This window comes from Ambystoma mexicanum, chromosome 2q (assembly GCF_040938575.1).
Source record: "Ambystoma mexicanum isolate Mex_15411 chromosome 2q, UKY_AmexF1_1, whole genome shotgun sequence".
Lineage (NCBI taxonomy): Eukaryota > Metazoa > Chordata > Amphibia > Caudata > Ambystomatidae > Ambystoma > Ambystoma mexicanum.
In genome coordinates, this window is record NC_090924.1 from 1,263,074,183 (window position 1) to 1,263,093,254 (window position 19,072).

At 47.9% G+C, this 19,072-nt stretch overlaps 1 protein-coding gene across 2 annotated transcripts in view; it reads right to left on the reverse strand.

The window, feature by feature from the left end:
* PHKA1 (phosphorylase kinase regulatory subunit alpha 1) overlaps positions 1-19,072 on the reverse strand; it is a 2,290,600-nt gene that overhangs the window by 1,090,634 nt on the left and 1,180,894 nt on the right. For both annotated transcript variants that reach the window (XM_069648650.1, XM_069648649.1), the window contains exon 16: positions 11,149-11,293. In XM_069648650.1, the coding sequence (XP_069504751.1) occupies positions 11,149-11,293 (145 nt within the window). The remainder of the gene's footprint in view (positions 1-11,148; positions 11,294-19,072) is intronic.

Sequence of the window (19,072 nt, forward strand, 5' to 3'; positions counted from 1 at the left end):
GGCCTATCTTGGTTGGAGCCCTTGATTAAAGTGGCTCTATCCATGAAGACTGCCACCTTGGAATCATAACTGGCCAGTATTATTGTCGCCTCCTGGAATTGTTGTGGTGTGAGCAATCTCAGGGCATGGCATGGACGGATCGGGAGTCATCACAAACCCGACATTTTATTGTTGCAGGAAACGATGGCGCTAGATAACTTCGTGCTAGACGGATACACAGGTTTTAGTGTTCCGGCACGACGTGCTCAATCTGGCCGCCCATCTGGTGGTATTGCTATCCTCATCAACAATGGCCTGAAGGTGTCGCCACGTCTTGTAGACAAATCTGAGTCATGTATACTGGTGGAATTGAGGGGGGGCGTGGCCAGCACGCATGCCGTAAGGACAGACCTCCACGGAGCTCCGTCCGCGATCCTGACAAAATCGCATAACTTTCGCTGAATCCAGGTCTACGAGACGAACGGAGGCCAGAATATTGTGGGGGAACCGATTGCCAGCACTCGGCAACAACTCTGGGTGAAATCCGAGCCCGAACGGCGGAGAACGGGAAGCCCGAACTCGAGCCCCCAGGGATTCCAAGATGGCGGCGCCCGCCGCGGAGTAGGAAGGCCAGCTTCGGCCCCCTGGATCATACCACGAACCGTCGCGGCTGAGGGCGGCTGCTGTGGAGGAGCCTGTCGCCGATGGGCGTCTGAGAGCGGGGGCCGGCGCCGGTGACTACTGCGGAGGTAGGAGAAACCGCGGCGCGGCGCGGGCACAGCCAGGAGGAGGTCGCGTCTGCCGCGGACGCCAAAGCAGGGAACGCAGAGCAGTCCCGGCGGTGCAAGGGTGAGACCGGCCACGGGGAACAGAACGAAAGGCGGCGGGCCCCTCACCAACGCTCGAAGCGGGATCGGGTCCCCTCCACAGCGCTCCCTGATGGGACCACCCGCAATTAACTCATGCGGTTTCAGCAGACCGAGTGAGCGAGGCTCGGCCGGCCCTGGGGCCCAACACTGACTCCTGCGAGGAGGGCTGGTCTGAAACTGCGGGGCCCCGCGGAACGAAGGCCCCAGCGGACGGAACCCACTCACAGCACTAAGGCCCGAGGAAGAGAAAGGAGACCAATACTCTGATTGGTGGTGGGAAGACACCTGCATGCCAGTACCCCCACTGGAGAAGGAATCAGAAAGTACTAGACGTAACCTGAGGCCCCGGGCCTATTTGCACCACAACGACCTCCAGAGCAAGGCCCTTCACACAATCTGAACCTAATTGCCGGGAAACACCAGTAGCCAGAAACAACTGAATACCTGGAGTTGGACTCCTGGGACCAAAGTTCCCTAGTAGCCCACACGAAAATTTTAATACAGGGGCCGTCGACGGAACTCTGCAGGGGGCAGCACTTACAGAACATCGATCAGGAGATGTCTCCCCCCAGGACCAAGCCGAAACTAGTCACGATGGACTCCTTCACGACGGTCAAACCCCACCGGCAGTCATCTCAACAAGACCGAGAAACCCCCGAAGACCTGCCCCAACAAGTGGAAGACCTTAAGCACACACAAGTCCTCAAAGCAATAGCTGCCCTCCGCACATCACTCGAGGGACGGCTCGAAGAGGTGAAATCTGACATGCAACTTATGCGGCAGGACGCCCGCAACCTAACGGAAAGGGTCACGGTAACGGAGACTGCCCTGCAGGAAAATGCTGAGAACACCCGAGATTTGGAGTTGGCGGTTCGAGTTTTGGAACAAAAGGTAACAAGGCTAGAAGCCCGCTCAGAGGACGCGGAAGGTCGAGCGCGACGTAATAACATTCGTATACTGGGGGTCCCTGAAGATCTGGAAGGCCCGGACCCGACGACCTTCATCGAAACGCTTCTACAGCAAGAAATAGGGGCGGCAAATCTCTCCCAGGGGTTCTCCGTCGAGAGGGCCCACAGGTCTCTCCAGAGACGTCCCCCACCTGGATCGCATCCAAGGCCAATCATAGCAAAGATCTTAAATTTCAGAGACCGCGAAATCATACTGCGGTTCTCCAGAGAAGGCGGGGAGATAAAAAGAAATGGCTCCACAATAGTCATATACCCAGACTACACCCCTGCAGTACAGCGAGCCAGAAACTCTTACATTCCGATAAAAGCCCGGCTGAGAAAGCTCAACTTGAAATATATGCTCTTATACCCGTCACGGCTCAAGATTCTATATAAGGGGAAAGCAACGTTCCTGGAGACCCCAGCCGCAGCTAGTATGTGGCTTGAGCACAACAACCTGGCAGATGGCAAGGAGGATCCACCGAACTCGGATCGGGGATGACCACCCACCCCCGGGTGCATGTGGGCAGAAGGCAATCCCTGCAGCAAATAAAAGGGAAGCCACACGAATCGTAGACGACTGAACCATCATGAAAGTCCTACTTATAACCTCGCTACATCGAGACCCGAGGAGCACACAAGCGGCGGATAAACAACCCACCCCACCAACAAAGGTGTAAGCTGTTTGCTCACACACAACCTGATCCGGAAGGCCAGGAGTGGCCTGGAAGGCTCAGGAGCCCCTGAGCGCTGCAAGTTAAAAGCAGCTGCTAGGGACAGTTTAGAAAGTTTTGTTTAGTTTTCCTCCCATCTACCACAATGGGATTTACACAAGTTCATGAATCTCCATCCAGCGAAAGACCCGGGGCCGGAACGGAAAGGCAGGCGGGGAGAAGTCCAGGACGAGATAGCAGGACACACGAGGACAACAGGGGTCGGACAACTGTGAGTGCGACTCAATTACCCTGTAATGGCGGCTAAAATGAATATAAAGATACTGACCTGGAATGTGAGAGGCTTGGGATCATACCTACGCCGAAATAGATTCAAGTCCTATTTGAACAGAAAGAAAGAACAGATAGCGTTACTCCAGGAGACACATTGCACGGCTGAATCCTTAGCGAGGCTAAATGAACACTGGGGAGGCCAGGGGGTCGGATCTTCGTACTCTAAGTATGCAAGAGGGGTATATACTTGGATTCACCCACAACTCCCTTTCCGGGTAACCAAAACCGAGTCTGACCCAGAGGGAAGATTCGTAATAATATGGGGCAGGCTAGAACAATCAGATATTTGCATAGTGAACTCTTATCTCCCCAACACTAACATCCCATCGCACCTAAACTCCATGTACACTAAGATTTCGCTAAATAGGCATGAAATCCTTTTCTGGGGGGGTGATTTCAACTGTGTCCATGATCCGATACTTGACAGGTCCTTTCCGCACCCAAAGGGGCCCTCAGCAGCTACTACAGCCCTCTCCCTACTAGTCAACAGGTTACACTTGGCAGACACCTGGAGGGAGTGTCACCCTGACGCTCGGGGGTATTCATATTTCTCCTCTCCACACGGTCTCCACACCAGACTAGACTATGTTTTCATAAGCAATGAACACCTTTCACAGATAGATGAAGCTCTATATCTGGGCAGAACCATCTCCGACCACTCGCCTCTGCTGGTGGGCTGGAATCACACTGGCCCCAGACCTCCTATCCCAATGTGGAGAATGCCAATAGATGCCCTGGGCGACCCGACATTTAGGGAGAACCTACACGAATTCATAGAAGACTTCATAGAAAGAAACACAGGAAGCGTAGACCGCTTAAGTACAATGTGGGACGCCCTAAAGGTAGTGACGAGAGGAGAAATAATAGCAAAGGCAGGGGGCATTAGGAGACAACTTAGGGGTGATCTGGCCCACTGGGAGCAGGAAATAGAACAATTGGAAGCAGCCCCGGTCGACACAGAACAAAGGGAGGACAACCTCAGAGCACTTAGAACTAACTCTACCTTGGCATGGAATAGGCTCGCCAAATTTGATTATGCCACCAAAACTAATAGAATACACACGTAGGCTGACAAACCAGGCAGAATGCTCGCCTGGCTCTGCAAGAAAGAACACCCCAGGCGCACAATCACTGGAGTACAGACCGAAGTGGGGGGGGCAGCACAGACACAACAAGCTATTAACGAAACGTTTAAGGGCTTCTATGAACACCTTTACTCTCATGATGACCAGGTCCCCCTAGAAAAAATCATGGACACCCTTGAAGAGATAGGACTCCCCAGGATGCCCCCAGAGATCAGAGGCCCTAGACGCAGATATCACAACTGAGGAAATCACGGAAGCTATTAGATCACTAGCCACTTGCAAGACGCCTGGGAGCGATGGCCTACCCACAGAGTTTTATAAGACGTATGAGCCTACACTAACGCCCCTGTTACATGAGGTCTTTCGGGAAGCATATGAGACAGGAATATTACCCGATAGCATGAGAGAGACCCTCCTGATCCCGATTATTAAGCCCAATAAACCCCCTGATAGATGCGACTCTTACCGCCCGATAGCAATGCTTAACTATGACGCGAAAATCCTGACGACAGTGTTAGCTAATAGACTGGCCAGAATTATAGGGGAAGTAGTACATGAGGACCAATGCGGCTTCATACCAGCCCGAAACACAACCATGAATTTGCGCCGAGTGCAGCATGTCATCGCTCAAACTGTAGATTGCACAGAAGAGTTTGCACTGCTGTCCCTGGACGCCACCAAGGCGTTCGATTCGATCTTTTGGGAATGGCTACTGGCGGTTCTGGAGGGGTTTGGTTTTGGCCCTAGGTTCATTAGGTGGATCAAGATACTATACACGAAACCTAGAGCCAGAGTAAAAACGGGGAAGCATATTTCGGAGGTCTGGAACATATGCAGAGGAACCAGACAGGGTTGCCCCCTCTCTCCCATGCTCTACGTACTGGGCCTGGAACCCATTGCTATCTATTTTCGAAAGCAATTTTTTGATGCTGGGATCCGGCTGGGAGACATTGACCACATTATTTCTCTTTACGCGGACGACGTCTTATTATTTGTCCGGGACCCATACTATAATGTGCCCACGATGCTGGAGGTCCTAGATAATTTTGCGAAGGTCTCTGGAATAAAATTCAGCAGAACCAAATCCTGCCTATTCCCCCTGGCGAATCTTAAGGGAATGGAAGCATCGGAGCTTCCTTCGGTGGGAATAAGATGGGAAAACACCTCGTTCAAATACTTAGGCATACACATAATGCACTCCCCGGAACAAATGCATGAGCGCAACACTAAAGCGGCTCTCCCGGCCTTGAGGAAATCTATGGCCTTTTGGGCGAAACTCCCCCTATCCATGATGGGCAAGGCCTCCGTAACTAAAATGATTGTCCTTCCCAGACTCTTGTATGGATTTCAGAACGTACACTTCTACATCAAAGCGCCCTTCTTTCGCCTACTGGAAAGTATGCTGAGAGACTTCCTGTGGGGGAAGGGAAGACGAAAGATTGCACTTGCCACGTTGTCACTACCGTACACTCAGGGGGGAATCCAACTCCCAAACTTTGAAAAGTACTTCCTAGCAGCGCAGCTTGGATTTGTCACCAAATGGCTAGCAGACGATGCCACATCGGAGACGCCACTCCTGCAGCCACTGGTCTCCCCGTTATATATGAAGGAACTTCCCTGGGCCCCCACCCATTTGATAAGAAACGCCCCCCTATTGGTCTCCCTAGGACGCAAAATCTGGCATAGGGCTGAATCCCTTGCACACGCTAAACACCAATACTCCCCGAACATACCGCTTGTCTCAGATCTATGCAAAACCCATCCAGATCTGCAACACCTCAGGCACTGGGAACAGAAGGGGATTTACTCATGGGGGGACTTATACACGGAGGGGGAGTTCATGGAATTTGAAACACTTCAAGAACAAAATGATGTCCACGTTGGCCAGTTTCTATGGTACCAAAAATTAAGATCCACGGCACGTGCCAGATGGCCGACATGGCCGGAGGAACCAGACACGAACCCCCTGATTACGCTACTATATGAACTAGGTGAGGGAGGGAGACCAGTGTCTCAGATCTACAGCCACCTAAATGACACCCCCAACCCACGCAGTGCCGGGCTAAAATCCAAATGGGAAGCAGACATAGGCCGAGAGTTAACGGACGGGGAATGGGAAAGGGCCCTCATATTTCCTAAAACAGTATCCAGAAATCACAGATTTAGACAAATACAATTGAACCTGCTGCATCGAACATACCTAACCCCATCCAGGCTGGCCAAACTTTATAACACTCAGAGCCCTGAATGCACCTGGTGCGAAATGGACAACGCGGACCTGCTCCACATGTTCTGGCGGTGTGCCAGGACACAATCACTGTGGTCTTTTATACAGCAGACAAGCGAAACTCTGGGGCTGACCAGATATGAATGGACTCCTGCGGAGTGCCTACTTGGCACATACCCCAGACCAGCAAAGCTGAAACACCTCACTAGATTAATGGACATTATGTGCATTCTGGCTAAGAGGACAATTGCAATGTCCTGGAAGAAACCATCGGGACCACAACAGAAAATCTGGCACAGGGAACTGATAAGATGGGTGCAAGCCGAAACGAAAGCCTGGGAAGAAAGTGTAGCCAGATCCACAGATGCCTCGAGTATGACCCTAGAGGCCTGGAAGGGACTCACAGATTCCTTGTTTTACCCCTCGGACGATAAGCCCCCATGAACCAGCACAAACCTGCAGTAGGAAGTCCCACGGACAGGAGTGGAATTCTAGTAGAAGCCCAACCATAATTTTATGCGAGCCCTACTAAAGGAAGTCCCCTCACCCCCTGAAAGTCCTGACCCCCCCCAGTGCCCCACTCGGCACCGGCTTCTCAAGAAGCAGACATTTGGAGATAGTTAAAGTTTCTATGTTAAGTTGTAAATGTTAATAATTTGAGATGCAATCTGATTTATTGTTTGGTGGCAGTTCTGGCAATTTTCTTGTGCTTATAACAAATAACAAATGCCAATAAACAGATTTGAAAATAAAATACTGGTGGAATTGATTTTCAATCACTGTAAAGTTCCCGCACTGCTCTTGTTGTCTATTTATTGGAATCAGAGCGCTGTCTCTCTGGATTCGGTCCTAGAAGAATTAAATTGAATTTTAGGCCATGCTTCTCTTTCTTGCCCCAATCATGAAATTGTGATTGGAGGCGACCTGAACTCGTACTTGGAACTGAATGGTACTGCTCGGCCCACTTTTCACTCTTCACCATATGTCCAACAAGCTTTCCAGAGAGGAAATCGATGGGTAAACTTCCTTGAAGCATGGTGTATTTACCCGATCCAACTTGCGACACACTACCAAACCTCTTGGCAGCGCGGAACTGCATCGTCTCTCATTGATTACTTGTTCGCATCAAGAGTATGTTCTGGTTTGCTCGACCCTGTCTCAGTTCTGGAATTGGGAGTGAGCGACCATCGTATGCCATTTACTCGCCTACATTTGGGGATTGATGCATATGAATCTTCGGTTTCCGCCGTCATGGTGGAAAGCGACAGGCATATCCTGTCTGTCAAATGGCACCCTTCCATCTGCCGGAAATTGGTGTTCCTGGTGAATAGGGACCTCCTAGTGATCCACGACGACCACCTATCTGTGGGTAACGTGGAAAAAAATCAATGAAATAAATCTGACGATGATTCGTACGCATCTGGTTAGTGTAGCTAAGGATTCCCTGGTGACAAATTTATCGCAGATTGCTCACCCACATCTGGCACTGGTTTCAAAACTCAAAAAAATAGCGAGCTTCGTAAATTAAGACGCATGTTTATTAGCTTGGCAAATTATACCAGAGAAAAAAACTTTATTGTTGCGCGTTTTAAGCAGCAGTTGAAGATGCTTCGCCAGCCTGCTCGCAACCTTGCCAGTCAACACATGATTGATTTGCTATGTAAAAACAAAACCAGGGATCTATGGTCTATCTTAAGAAATCCCACAGGCAAGGTAGACAAACATATGGTGGCAACCATCTCTGGTTTTGAATGGAGGCAGTTTTTCCTTCAAAAATATGATCTGCCGGTATTTCATAGAAAGCTAGAGTTAGTTAACTTGCATTTGAAGTTTCCCTGTGTCTGCCCTTGGGAAATTAAAGACATATTATGGGCAATCTCTCAGCTAAAATTTTCAAAAGCGGCCGGGCCTGATGGGTTGCCACCTTGTGTCTTCAAGGATGACCCCAATTTTTGGCCCAGGTACCTGCTTGCTCGTTATCAGCTAATATACCAATCTGGCAAAATTCCTGAGTCATGGCTGATGGCTCAATGTAATTAAGCGACCCTGCAAATTTCAGGCCAATTGCCTTAATAGATACAGCAGCAAAAATGTTCACACGGCTTGTCTTGTGTGACTTGGAAGCCCATGTCAGTGCCTCTAGTATTCTTTCAAAAGCGCAGGTCGGCTTTCGTCGGGCAATGGGCACGCAGTTAAATGCGTCGATTCTTGCCCACCTTCTCTCAGCAGCGCGCACAAAGTCAAATGGTACGATCTATATGGCATTGTTAGATTTATCAGCTGCATTTGACAATGTCTTACGTAACCGTCTCTGGCAGAAGATGTTGTCCTATGGCATCCCTGCTGAGCTGGTGGCAATAATAGCGGCTCTGCTCCAAAATACTTCATATAGGGTCCGTATCAACTCAGACGGTCTGTTATCCGACAACATCCCGACGAGAATTGGTGTGAAGCAGGGCTGCAATCTGGCCGCGGTATTATTTAATCTATACCTGGCCGACATTGAGAAAATTTGGCAGGGAACCACCACCTTTCCGGTATCCTTGGGCAAGCTGCGTCTCCACTGGTTGGCATTCGCCGATGATGTCATCCTATTTGATAAGGTACCTTTCGGGCTTCAAAACAAATTAAACATTTTTCATGATTACTGTGTATTGAATAATATGTCAATCAATCCAGCCAAATCTCATATTATAGTCTTTACAACTAAGAAGAAAATGCCCAGGTTCAATTATGTCGTAAATTCACATCCAATCATGATACGAGAAGAGATTACTTATCTGGGTTACCATATATCAGGTGGTATGTTGGTCGGCGAGTGGCGCACAGTGTTGAACACTAAGCTTAATTATCTGTCTGCCCAGATGCTAATTATTTTTTCTAGGTATTGCAGATACTCTCTTATGCCCCTGCTTCACTATTATACTTTGAAAGTAGAGCCTATCTTACTTTACTCCTTGGACGTATGTTTGTTGAAGATGGGGCCTTCATTAAATCTTTTGCAAGGCAAATTGTGGAAAAGGGTTTTATGCCTACCTGGTTACTTACCTAATGCTATAATCTTACATGAACTGGGATTATATCCATTAGCAGATAAATATGATTGGTGTATGGTAAATTCATATGGTAAAATGATTTCACCTCCAGCCAATTCTCTTTATGGGGACTTCAGGTCAATGCTTATAGAAGAGCGTCCAGCATCTATCATCGAATTTAAATCACGGATATCTGCCATATTAAGATCTTTGAATGTGTCGCAGCAGGATTTAATTGACTCTCCGGGGAAAGCCAAAACTAGATTCTTCAAGAATGTATGGGCCCATAATTCAGACTTGATTTCAGGTTACTCTTCATTCAGTACCAATGCCACATTCAGGCATGCAGTTTCTCCTCGTTTTCTCTATGTTCTATGCTTCCCTGACAAAAATGCAAGAAGGACTTACATGAAATTCCGTCTGGATCTTATTCACACGGGTTCTCGTATCAGGCATTGGTCTGGTTACAGGGACTTGGGGCAGTAGGATTGCTGCCGGTTTTGTCTAATTGCTGGTATGCTTGAAACTTTAGAACACTTGCTTATGGCATTGCATCTACTTTGAACAACAAAGGCGATGCTGTTTGGGACCCTTTCTAGTCTCGAATTCTACTTTTGAATGCCACTTAGTTTGGTTGCGTTGCATGTGGGGTCATTCTAATTCTATCATGCTAGCAACGGTCAGACTTGTGATGATGATTGAGGAGCACCTTCCGCCATTAAACAAATCTATGATTATTGGGAAGGCCTCAGATGGCCCATTGGTACCTAAATAGCATCACACCATCAATTGGAACACACTTGGCATTGGACAGTCTGGTTTATGTGTGGAGTGGTATTTATTTGTTTAATGGATGCCCATGGGGTGATAGGTTTTGGAATGTATGAGAAATTATATTAGATTGGTGACTATTTTCTTTTAGGAAGAGTTGAAACTGAAACTTTGCTTCACATTGTAAAACATTTAAATATGTGTTTAATGAATTTTGGTTTTTGTGTATTATATGTTTTGTTGTATAAGTGGGTTTTTATTATGTTTTACAATGTGTTTTATACAAAGAATGTTTTGATTGTTATGAATTTTGTTGACTATTTTTTGTAAAGGTGTAAATTAATTTTTACAACCAAAACCAAAAAAAGAAAATTTAAAAAAGCTGTCTACCAGGTTGTAAAGCCCTGCGATTCTGCCCTTGGATCTGCCCGCAAAGCAGGCAAGATCTAAAGCGTTCAGGTCTCTAGTGCCTCTCTGTCGAACCATCGGGTGGCACCCTCAGTGTCGTAGTAGAAGGTACCAAAACCTTTTCCCCGCCTGTAATGAAAGCAACTGATTGAACTCCTCAAATGTAAGCAGGGACCCTTCATTAAAATGCTGCCTAAGTTCCCTCAGCTCCAAGTTGCAAGCCTCCTATGTTTCTGTGTGTTTGCCCGGGGTTTGACCAAAGGTGATAGTAGGCCTAAGCCCGTAGGTGTGTCCCATTCTTTTGGTTGCCAGATTCCAGCACATGAGTGTGTGAAGTGTCGAGGATAGAAGTGCGGGTCTGATCGAGCGACCACTCAGTTTGACAAACAGCAGCGGTTTCAGGGGGATCAGGGTTGCTGCCTGTTTGATCTGCACCCATTGTGGAATCTCCCCCGACTGACCGCATGTGAAGATGTGCAAAAGGTGGCAGGTGAGGTAATATCTGTATATGTTGGGGATCCTCAGTCCACTCAGATGCTTCTTAGGCATCAGGACTCTTTTAGCTACCCTCGGCCTGCAATTTTGCCAAATGTGAGCCAGGATTTTCCCCTGTAGCCTGTGCAGTTTCGGAATTGGGACAGCTAGAGAAGGATTGGCAGAATATAAGGATTTAGTGGAGCTGGGGATATTCACCGCCCAAGTATTCAATGTGCTTTGCTTAGGTAAATGTTCAATACATGACTGCTCCTGATTCGAAACAACTCTTCTCATTCACTCAGCCACAAAATGACCAGAGTTCAAGACTCAAGCACAGTATTACCAAGCATGCTCTGTGAAATAGGAAAGGTGATGGTTGGACGTCCTGTCATCCTCCAGCGGCTACATAAGTAGGAGAGATCAGTGCGCAACATCTCCACAATCATTCTGTTGTCCAGGGCCAAGAAGAACTGCTGCTGATCTACGAACTGTGAAGAAATTAAACAGAGAAAAGAGAAGCAGAAGATATAAAAGTCATCATGAAAATTCCCAAAGAGTAATAACAGTGCTTGAAGGCTGATTGCGTAGGGAAGTGCACCAATAGTTTCCTTGACAAAAGAAACCCTCACTCTGCAGTTCATAGTATACCTTTGCTACCATAATACAGGGGACCTTCCAAGTTCATTTCAGGTAGACATCTCCCTAAAATCACATACAAATGAATACAAATCATAATAAATATTTCGGTGATTAAAAAATGTGAAATAATAAATAAAAATATATATCAGGATTCTCTCAATCATCTCTACAGAATTACTAGCGGTACAATCCGGCGCTGGCCGGGTCTGTAGCTGACATGCACGCGACTGTCTGCTATAGCCTTGTGTATGGTTTGCTGTGTCATAACTTCCTATTATTGAAAAAAAACAATCGGCAATCGCCCGAAATCGCATACACTGATACCACAGGGCCAGACGCCATTGTATGCAGGGCGAATGAGTGGGGTTGGTCCGATTTCACTATCGCCAGTACAACCCAGACTGGTATGCCGACCTCGGCCCAACATTTTCAGCCTACCAACTGTTGTGGGGATAGAGCCAACAATCGCAAACTAGGCACTTCTGAAATCGTATATACTGATAGCACGGAGCCGGAACGCGCCCTGTGCAGGGCGAATGGGTGGGGTTGGTCAAATATCACTATCGCCAGTAGACCCCAGACTGGTATGCCGACTTTGGCCAAATTTCAGCCCACCAACTGTTATGGGGCTGGAACCAACCACAAACATACAAGCATACTTTCACAAATATGTTACACGACCCGCGGTAGCGGGCGTGTAGTTATGGTTAAGTTGCTAAACTGAAAGAACGAGCACTTTTTAGGCAGCTTATAATTTTGCTCCTCCTGGACGAATCCTCACCAAACTTTGCAAAAAAAAAAATATATGGCCGCTCTGAATTTTCTCGCTGAGTTTGGTGAGGTTTCGTGCAGGGGGAGGGAGGGAGAGACGTTATAGGGGGGGGTCCCAAAAAATGTGTTTTTTCCATAGACTGAATGGGCAAAAAGTTTGCGCGCGGCTACAGCTCGAACGGCTGGACGGATTTGCACCAAATTTGCGGCAGAAGCGGGGGCTAGGGTCAGAAAGCGTGCTTTTGTGTCTTTGGTGGGAATCCGATCAGTACGTTTCTTGCAAACAGCTGAAATGTAGGTCTCTAAAAATTAGTGATATCTGGGTCCGCTCTGCAGACCCTTTTCCCTGTTCGCTTTGCGGACAGAAGTGTCATTGGCTTGCGGTTTGGCGTGCTGTCGGAGAACTTTGGACGCGACCGGTGGTTGGCTGGAGGGAAGCGTGCTCTGCGTCAACATTTTTTGACAAACGCCACCATGGTGTGTCAGAGGACAGTGCGCCGGCGGAAGGGTCAGCAAAATATACTGTACGCCATGTGTTGACGGGAGGGAGAGGGTGGGGGAGTAACAAGTGGTTAATGTGACTTATGTAAATAGGTGGAAGAAGATGGAGGAGTGGCTGCAGTATTAGTAAGTATTGCCCCAATTCGCGGGTACGTAGACAGGCAACTACTTTGTCTAGTGATTGGGGGCAGCTGTCGTAATGGAACGATAGCTTCTGGCGTGACCTGTTAGCGGCAAACTCTTTCGGTGGTGAGTGGTGGCAGGTGAATTTCACAAGGGGACTGAATTGCACATGGCATAGGTTGGGTGGGAGCGCGGGTGGCTGTGCTCCGCGGGCGGATGGCGGTAGTTTGGCACATGGTGGCATGTATGGGTGCATAAAGTAGCGGTGGGTCTGTTGAAGGATTACACTATTGGCTGCATGGCGGAAGGGCGTAAGCCGCAGGGAATGCACTGAAGAGCGTAGGGCTTTAGCATACCCACCGCAGCAATGCATTTGTTGCTGTGCATTCGGTAAAGGGTGGTGCTTGTATTGTTTAGTGTGTGCAGATTGGTTGGAGTACGGAAATGTTGCAAACAGTATGTGGCTAGGTTGCTAGTGAGAGAGGTCTTTGTGAGTGGAAGTGGGTACGCACGTAGTATGTGAATGAGAGTGTACAGGGGTGCAGGAGAGAACAGTTGCAATCGTTTGCAGCATAGCTGTATGGCGGCGCGCAGGATGGGTAGGACTACTGGTGATAGTGGTGTGCATGTGGATTGTAGTAGTTGCTGCAATGGTGACATGCATGGTGGCATTACTTTGCGGTGGGTGTGTTGAAGGCCTAGACTATTGGGTGCATGGTCGTAGGCCGTTAGCCATTCACTCAAGAGGCTAGGCGTGCAGCACACGCACAGGAGTAATGCATTTTTGATGCAGCATTACTTACAGGGTCCTGACTTGTGAAGAATGGTTGTGGAGCACATTTCAGACGGCACAGAGCAGTAGAAGTGAGCTGCCATGCATGTAGGATGGTTGTGGAGCACATTTCAGACGCCATAGACCAGCAGAAGTGAGCTGACATGCGTGTATGTTTGGTTTTGCAGGTGAGGTCAACGTTGGTAGTGTCACAATAGTTTGTGAATGGCAGTGGGTAGGGGTGGGGGAGGCTATAGTATGCTGTGCATTGTGGTATTGGTGACGTGTTTCCGTGAATGGGTGTTTTATGGTGTGGGGGCGTTGGGTGGAAGTGCTGCTACGTGTGTTATCTGTGTGCATAATGTTAGCTGCCGACATGGTCAGATGCATGCATGAATAGTGATGTGGTGGGTGTGGGCAAGGGCTTGACAGTGTTTTTTTTCTCTGTAATATGGTAACTGTTTCAATTGTTTGCTGCAAAACTTTATGGGGGTGCACAGGTTGGGTAAGAGTGTTGGTGGCAGTGGTGTGTGTGTGGATTGTCTTAGTTGGTGAAATGGTGACATGCATGGTGGCATTAAGTTGCAGTGGGTGTGTTGAAGGACTAGCCAATAGGGTGCATGGCTGAAGGCCGTACGCCATGCACTCAAGAGCCTAGGAGTTGAGCACACCCATGGGAGTAATGTATTTTTGACTCTGTCTGCATTAGTTAGAGGATCGTGACGTGTAAAGAATGGTTGTGGAGCACATTTCTGACGCCATAGAGTAGCAGAAGTGAGCTGCCATGCGTGTATGTTTGGCTTCGCAGGTGAGGTCACTGTTGGAACATGGTGAAGTTGTTGTGTGGTTAGAGATGGTGCACTGGAAAGGCACGCAGTGTGGTCACTGGGTGCATCGTTTGCATACGGTCAGTATGGAAGAGGGTATGGTTGAAATGAAGCTTATATGTGCTTCGTTACTGTGCTGTGTGCAGATTTGGCAAAGTTGGGCCAATGATGTGGAAATGTTGTAATTTTGTTGGCAGTGACATAATACTTTGTGAATGGCAGTGGGTAGGGGTGGTGGAGGCTCTGTTATGTTTGTGGATTTTGCTGATTGTGACCTGTTGTTATGAGTGGGTGTTTTATGGTGTGGGGGAGTTGGGCAGAAGTGCCGCCACGTATGATGTGTTTGTGCATAATGTTAGGTGGGCACATGGTTGCATGCATGGATGTATAGTGGTGTGCTGGGTGCCGGCAAGGGCTGTACTGTTGTGTGCATGGGCAAAGGTGTGCTGCGTGGCCCTCAGGATCTGTGTGGATGCTGAAATACTGCACCCTTCAACAGAAGTGTTTGGAGGAGGGGCTTTGGAAGGAAACGGAACGTGCATTGAGAGTGTGTAACGGTAAATATGGAGTGAACAGAAATGACAGTGTGCAATGCAGAGGCGTAGTATGTGTTTGGTGCATGGGTGTTTGTGTTCATTTGACTGGAATCAATGAGGGAGTGTTGGAGAAATGCAGTGCAAAGGGAAGAACTATTGTGTGACCTTCCACATTTGGAACAGTGGAAGGCAGTGATGTGGAGTAAGCTCGAGATGGGGGAGGGGAGTAACGGGGATGCGGTGGACACATGGTGAAACTGTATATGACACTTGAAATGTATAACTGTTGTTCACTGCCTGGTTTCTTTTGGTTGTCTGTTGAAATTAATAAAATTGTTAAAAAAAAATAAAAGTATTTTGTGACCTTTACTGGGGCGTGGCCCTCGCTGTAGCTGGGAAAGTGCACGTGCCATATCCTGCACTTTTCAGCATGGTACCTTTGCAAATGGAAATGTGGGGATTGTCCAAGAGGTGAGGAGGGTGTGGTTCACGGGAAAGGGCAGTAACTCCTTCACCCAAAACTCGATGCAGTGACGTTGGGAGAGATGGCGAGACGCAGAGTGCTAATCATCGGTGAGACCTTTGTCCATGATCTATACATGTATGCCGTGGAAAGAGGCTTTGCAGCGAACTTTCAGTTGGAAGGAGTGGAGACATTTTGGGGCACAGTGTATGAGTGGGACTTTGGTTGCATGGATCTCCTTTGCAAATATGTGGCATCTGTCGGTACTGTTGATGTGGTGGTCGTGCCTTTTGGAGCACTACTATTGGGGTACATGTCGTGCTCACGTTTGCTCGCTGACTTAAAGAAGTTGATGAGCAGTTATGCTTAAGTTTCCCTCTGCGAAGGTGATTTTCTCAACGCCAACATCAAGAGGCCCATGGGACCATGCCAGTGTAACTTGTCCACAGCCAGAGGTTGGGAGGTATTGGATAAACAGAAGCATGTGTGACTTTATGTGCAGTGCTGTGATGTAATACTGTAAAGCATTAAGAACCAGCAAGTTTTCCAGTGGTTCAAAGGAAATGGTATTTTTTTGATCTCCATTGGCAATGAAATTTTGTTTGCCACTCTGCACGAGACGCTGCTGAGAATCCTGTAGAAATTTAAGAGAAGCGTTCATTTTCACTCGCTGAAAATGTGAGGAGGATCAAATAGACAGTAAGCGAAAGACAAAAAAAAAAGAAAAATGTAGGAACGCACGTACATACCAAACACTAAAAAAAAAAAAAAAAAAAAAGGGTTTTCAGAGACAATACTAAAGACACAATCCCCTACCCACTTTTACCTTGCTGCCCCCCTCCACCTTCTGTTCCTAGGATGGTGAATCCACGGATACCGCAGAACTTTGAGGAGTGCACGTATCATATCCGGGTCTTTTCAGGGTGCCAGCTACGGCATTGCCATTGTCGAGGCTAAGCCATTGCGTAATATGGTTGCTGGTTGTGGTGCGTACACCAAAAATGTGGCAGAAGGTATATTGGTAATGAAAAAAGTAGGCGGCTATGGTGAAAGTGTACAAGATAAGGGGCATACATCCTGCTTGCATGCATGGACTGCAGGGACGTGCTTAGCGTTGCTAACATACATTCAAGTGCAGGTTTTGTCGGATGTCTTTTCGGACATTTGTAGTGCATGCATTACAGTGGAAAGCTCATTCTGTGAAGTGTAGAGGTTACGTGGCCGGCTTCCTGTTATGAATGCATTGTGTGCATTATATGATATGATGTGATATGGTATTTTGTGGCATTACTATTGCACTTATACACAAGTGTGTGAAGGCGCAACGAGGAAAGCGACTGGGAACAGAGGCCACACAGACACATTGATGTCACTAGGCCAGGTGACACAGAGTGCGAAAGTGAAAGAGAAGGGGGAGGTCGAAAGTGGAGTAAACGAGAACAAGAAGAAATAGCAGTAAGTGCAACTACGACCAGTGGTTACAAGTGGTAGGAGAAGTGTAGCCATGAAGTGGTGGTTGCACTGTTAGCGTTACAGAAAACAGTACCCAAGTGCAGAGGTTTCCCGAAAGGCAGTACAGGGGTGGAACTGTTGGGAGGAAAGTGGCCTGGGGCACAGAATAGAGGGTGGGTAGGAAACCAGTGTACAGTGATTTTTAGGCTGGAAGAGAGCAGGGGAGCAGAGAGAAAAAAGAAGAAGCACATGGAAAAGTGTTGAGGTGCTTCCGGACCGGAAGCTGATTCTGCTGAAGTTTCAGGGAGGCAGGGGGCCTGTTCCAGAGGGAGGCTCCAGCAGAAGACAGACATCTAACAGCAACTGGTTGCGTGCAGAAGCAACCAATCGTCAGGGAGTAGGAGGCGGATGAGGGAGGAAGGCGAGGAAGCATTTATTTTTGAAGTGAGAGTGCAAGGTATTCAGATTCCATGGACCAGAAGGCCTTCTGTATAATGCACAGGGCTTTCATTGTACTCCTTGCAGTCACTGGGAGCAATGGCAGATATTGTACTTCAGTAGACCTATGATCCCTGGCGTTCAGGCGAAGGACAAGTCACGCAGTCCTCCTACGGATGAGTTGGTGATGGTGCAGAGTGAAAGGTGGCAGGCACACTTAAAAAGAGGTTGTGCCAATAGTGTACCATAGAAAGAACCACAGATGTGCACACACTAACCTTTTTGGAAATACCTTTAGGTTGGTAAGACAGATTCAGTGGTGCATTTGGTGGCATTTGTTTACGATGTGTGTTCGAAATGGGTTAGTGGGAAAAACAATGCATAGGATTGTCGCAAGGAAAGAAGAGAGTTCCAGCTTGGCTAATATACTGTATGAAATGGGTAAATGAAATGGTATTTTAGGGTAGGAGATGTGAGGAAAACCAGTATGCTTTTGGAAAAGGTAATGGATGCTTAGTGGCAGATATCCTGCGCACAGGCATTTATAACAGAGTTGTACACATACTGCCATAAATAAATCTTCATACTTCATTATGTGCTGATGGCTGCTCATGTTGATGAATGTGTAAGCAGAAATCGGGTAATGTTTCTCTGAACTTTGAACTGGACGTGCTTTGCAATAAGAGGACACTTGCAGGCTGAATTTGTAACAGTACTTATGAGGTGTTGTGGAGAACTGACAGTGTTCGATGCTGATGGCATTGGTGGATGCGTGTGTGACAGCGTCACAAAACCGCATAAGGGTGTGGTGGGAAGAGGATAGTATAAAGGGCAGAAGGACTGGTCTTGCTGCACTGGGGTGTGGCCCATACGGCAGTTTGGGAAGCACACGTACCATAATCTGCGCTTCTGAGCATGCTGGCCAATGGAATTGGCACAGTGGAAATTAGCCAATCAGGTACTGAGGGTGTGCGTCACAGGAAGGGGCGGTAATACTGGTAATCAGTAATGTGCGTAGTGAGGCTGGCTGACATGGAGGAACGCATTGTGTTGAGGTCACGTGATGCGTTTGTGATGGATCTGCACAAGTATGCCGAAGAAAGAAACTTGCCAATGTGGGTTTGGAAGCAGTGGACGCATTGTGGTGCGCTGTCGATGACCTCAGTTTAGGCGACATGCATGGAGTTTGCAGAGAACTGGCCAGTTCCGCAACTGAGCATGGCGACGTCATGCAGTATGGCGCCTTGCATTTGGGTAACGTGTGTTGTTTACGTTGGCTCTGTCGACTGAAGAGGCTGATGAATGCAGTGAAGAGGCTTCTTTGCACGGCCACGGTGGTGTGCTCCGCCATACCACCAAGGACTGTATGGACCACTCATATTGGCTGTTACATCTAGCAGAGGTTGGGAATTGTCAGATGAACAGAAGCAAGTCTGATTTTATGTGCGGTCTTGGCATGTTTTTCTGTAACAATCACATAATTAGTTCATGAAATGCGGACGTCTTCCAATGACATGGCATGTCCTTCTCGTCCATTGGTAATGCTGTTTTCTATGGTCATCCCCAAGATGTTAATAAAAGGTTACTATAGCCGATCCCATAGCACAGCGAGTAGAGCGATGGCTTTGACATCTGTGCACAGCCTGCTGAAGCAGGTTTGAATCCCGGCAGGGCCAAACTCAGCCTTTCATCCTTCAGAGATCGATAAATGAGCACCGCACACCGTGGGTAATAAGCAGCGCTCG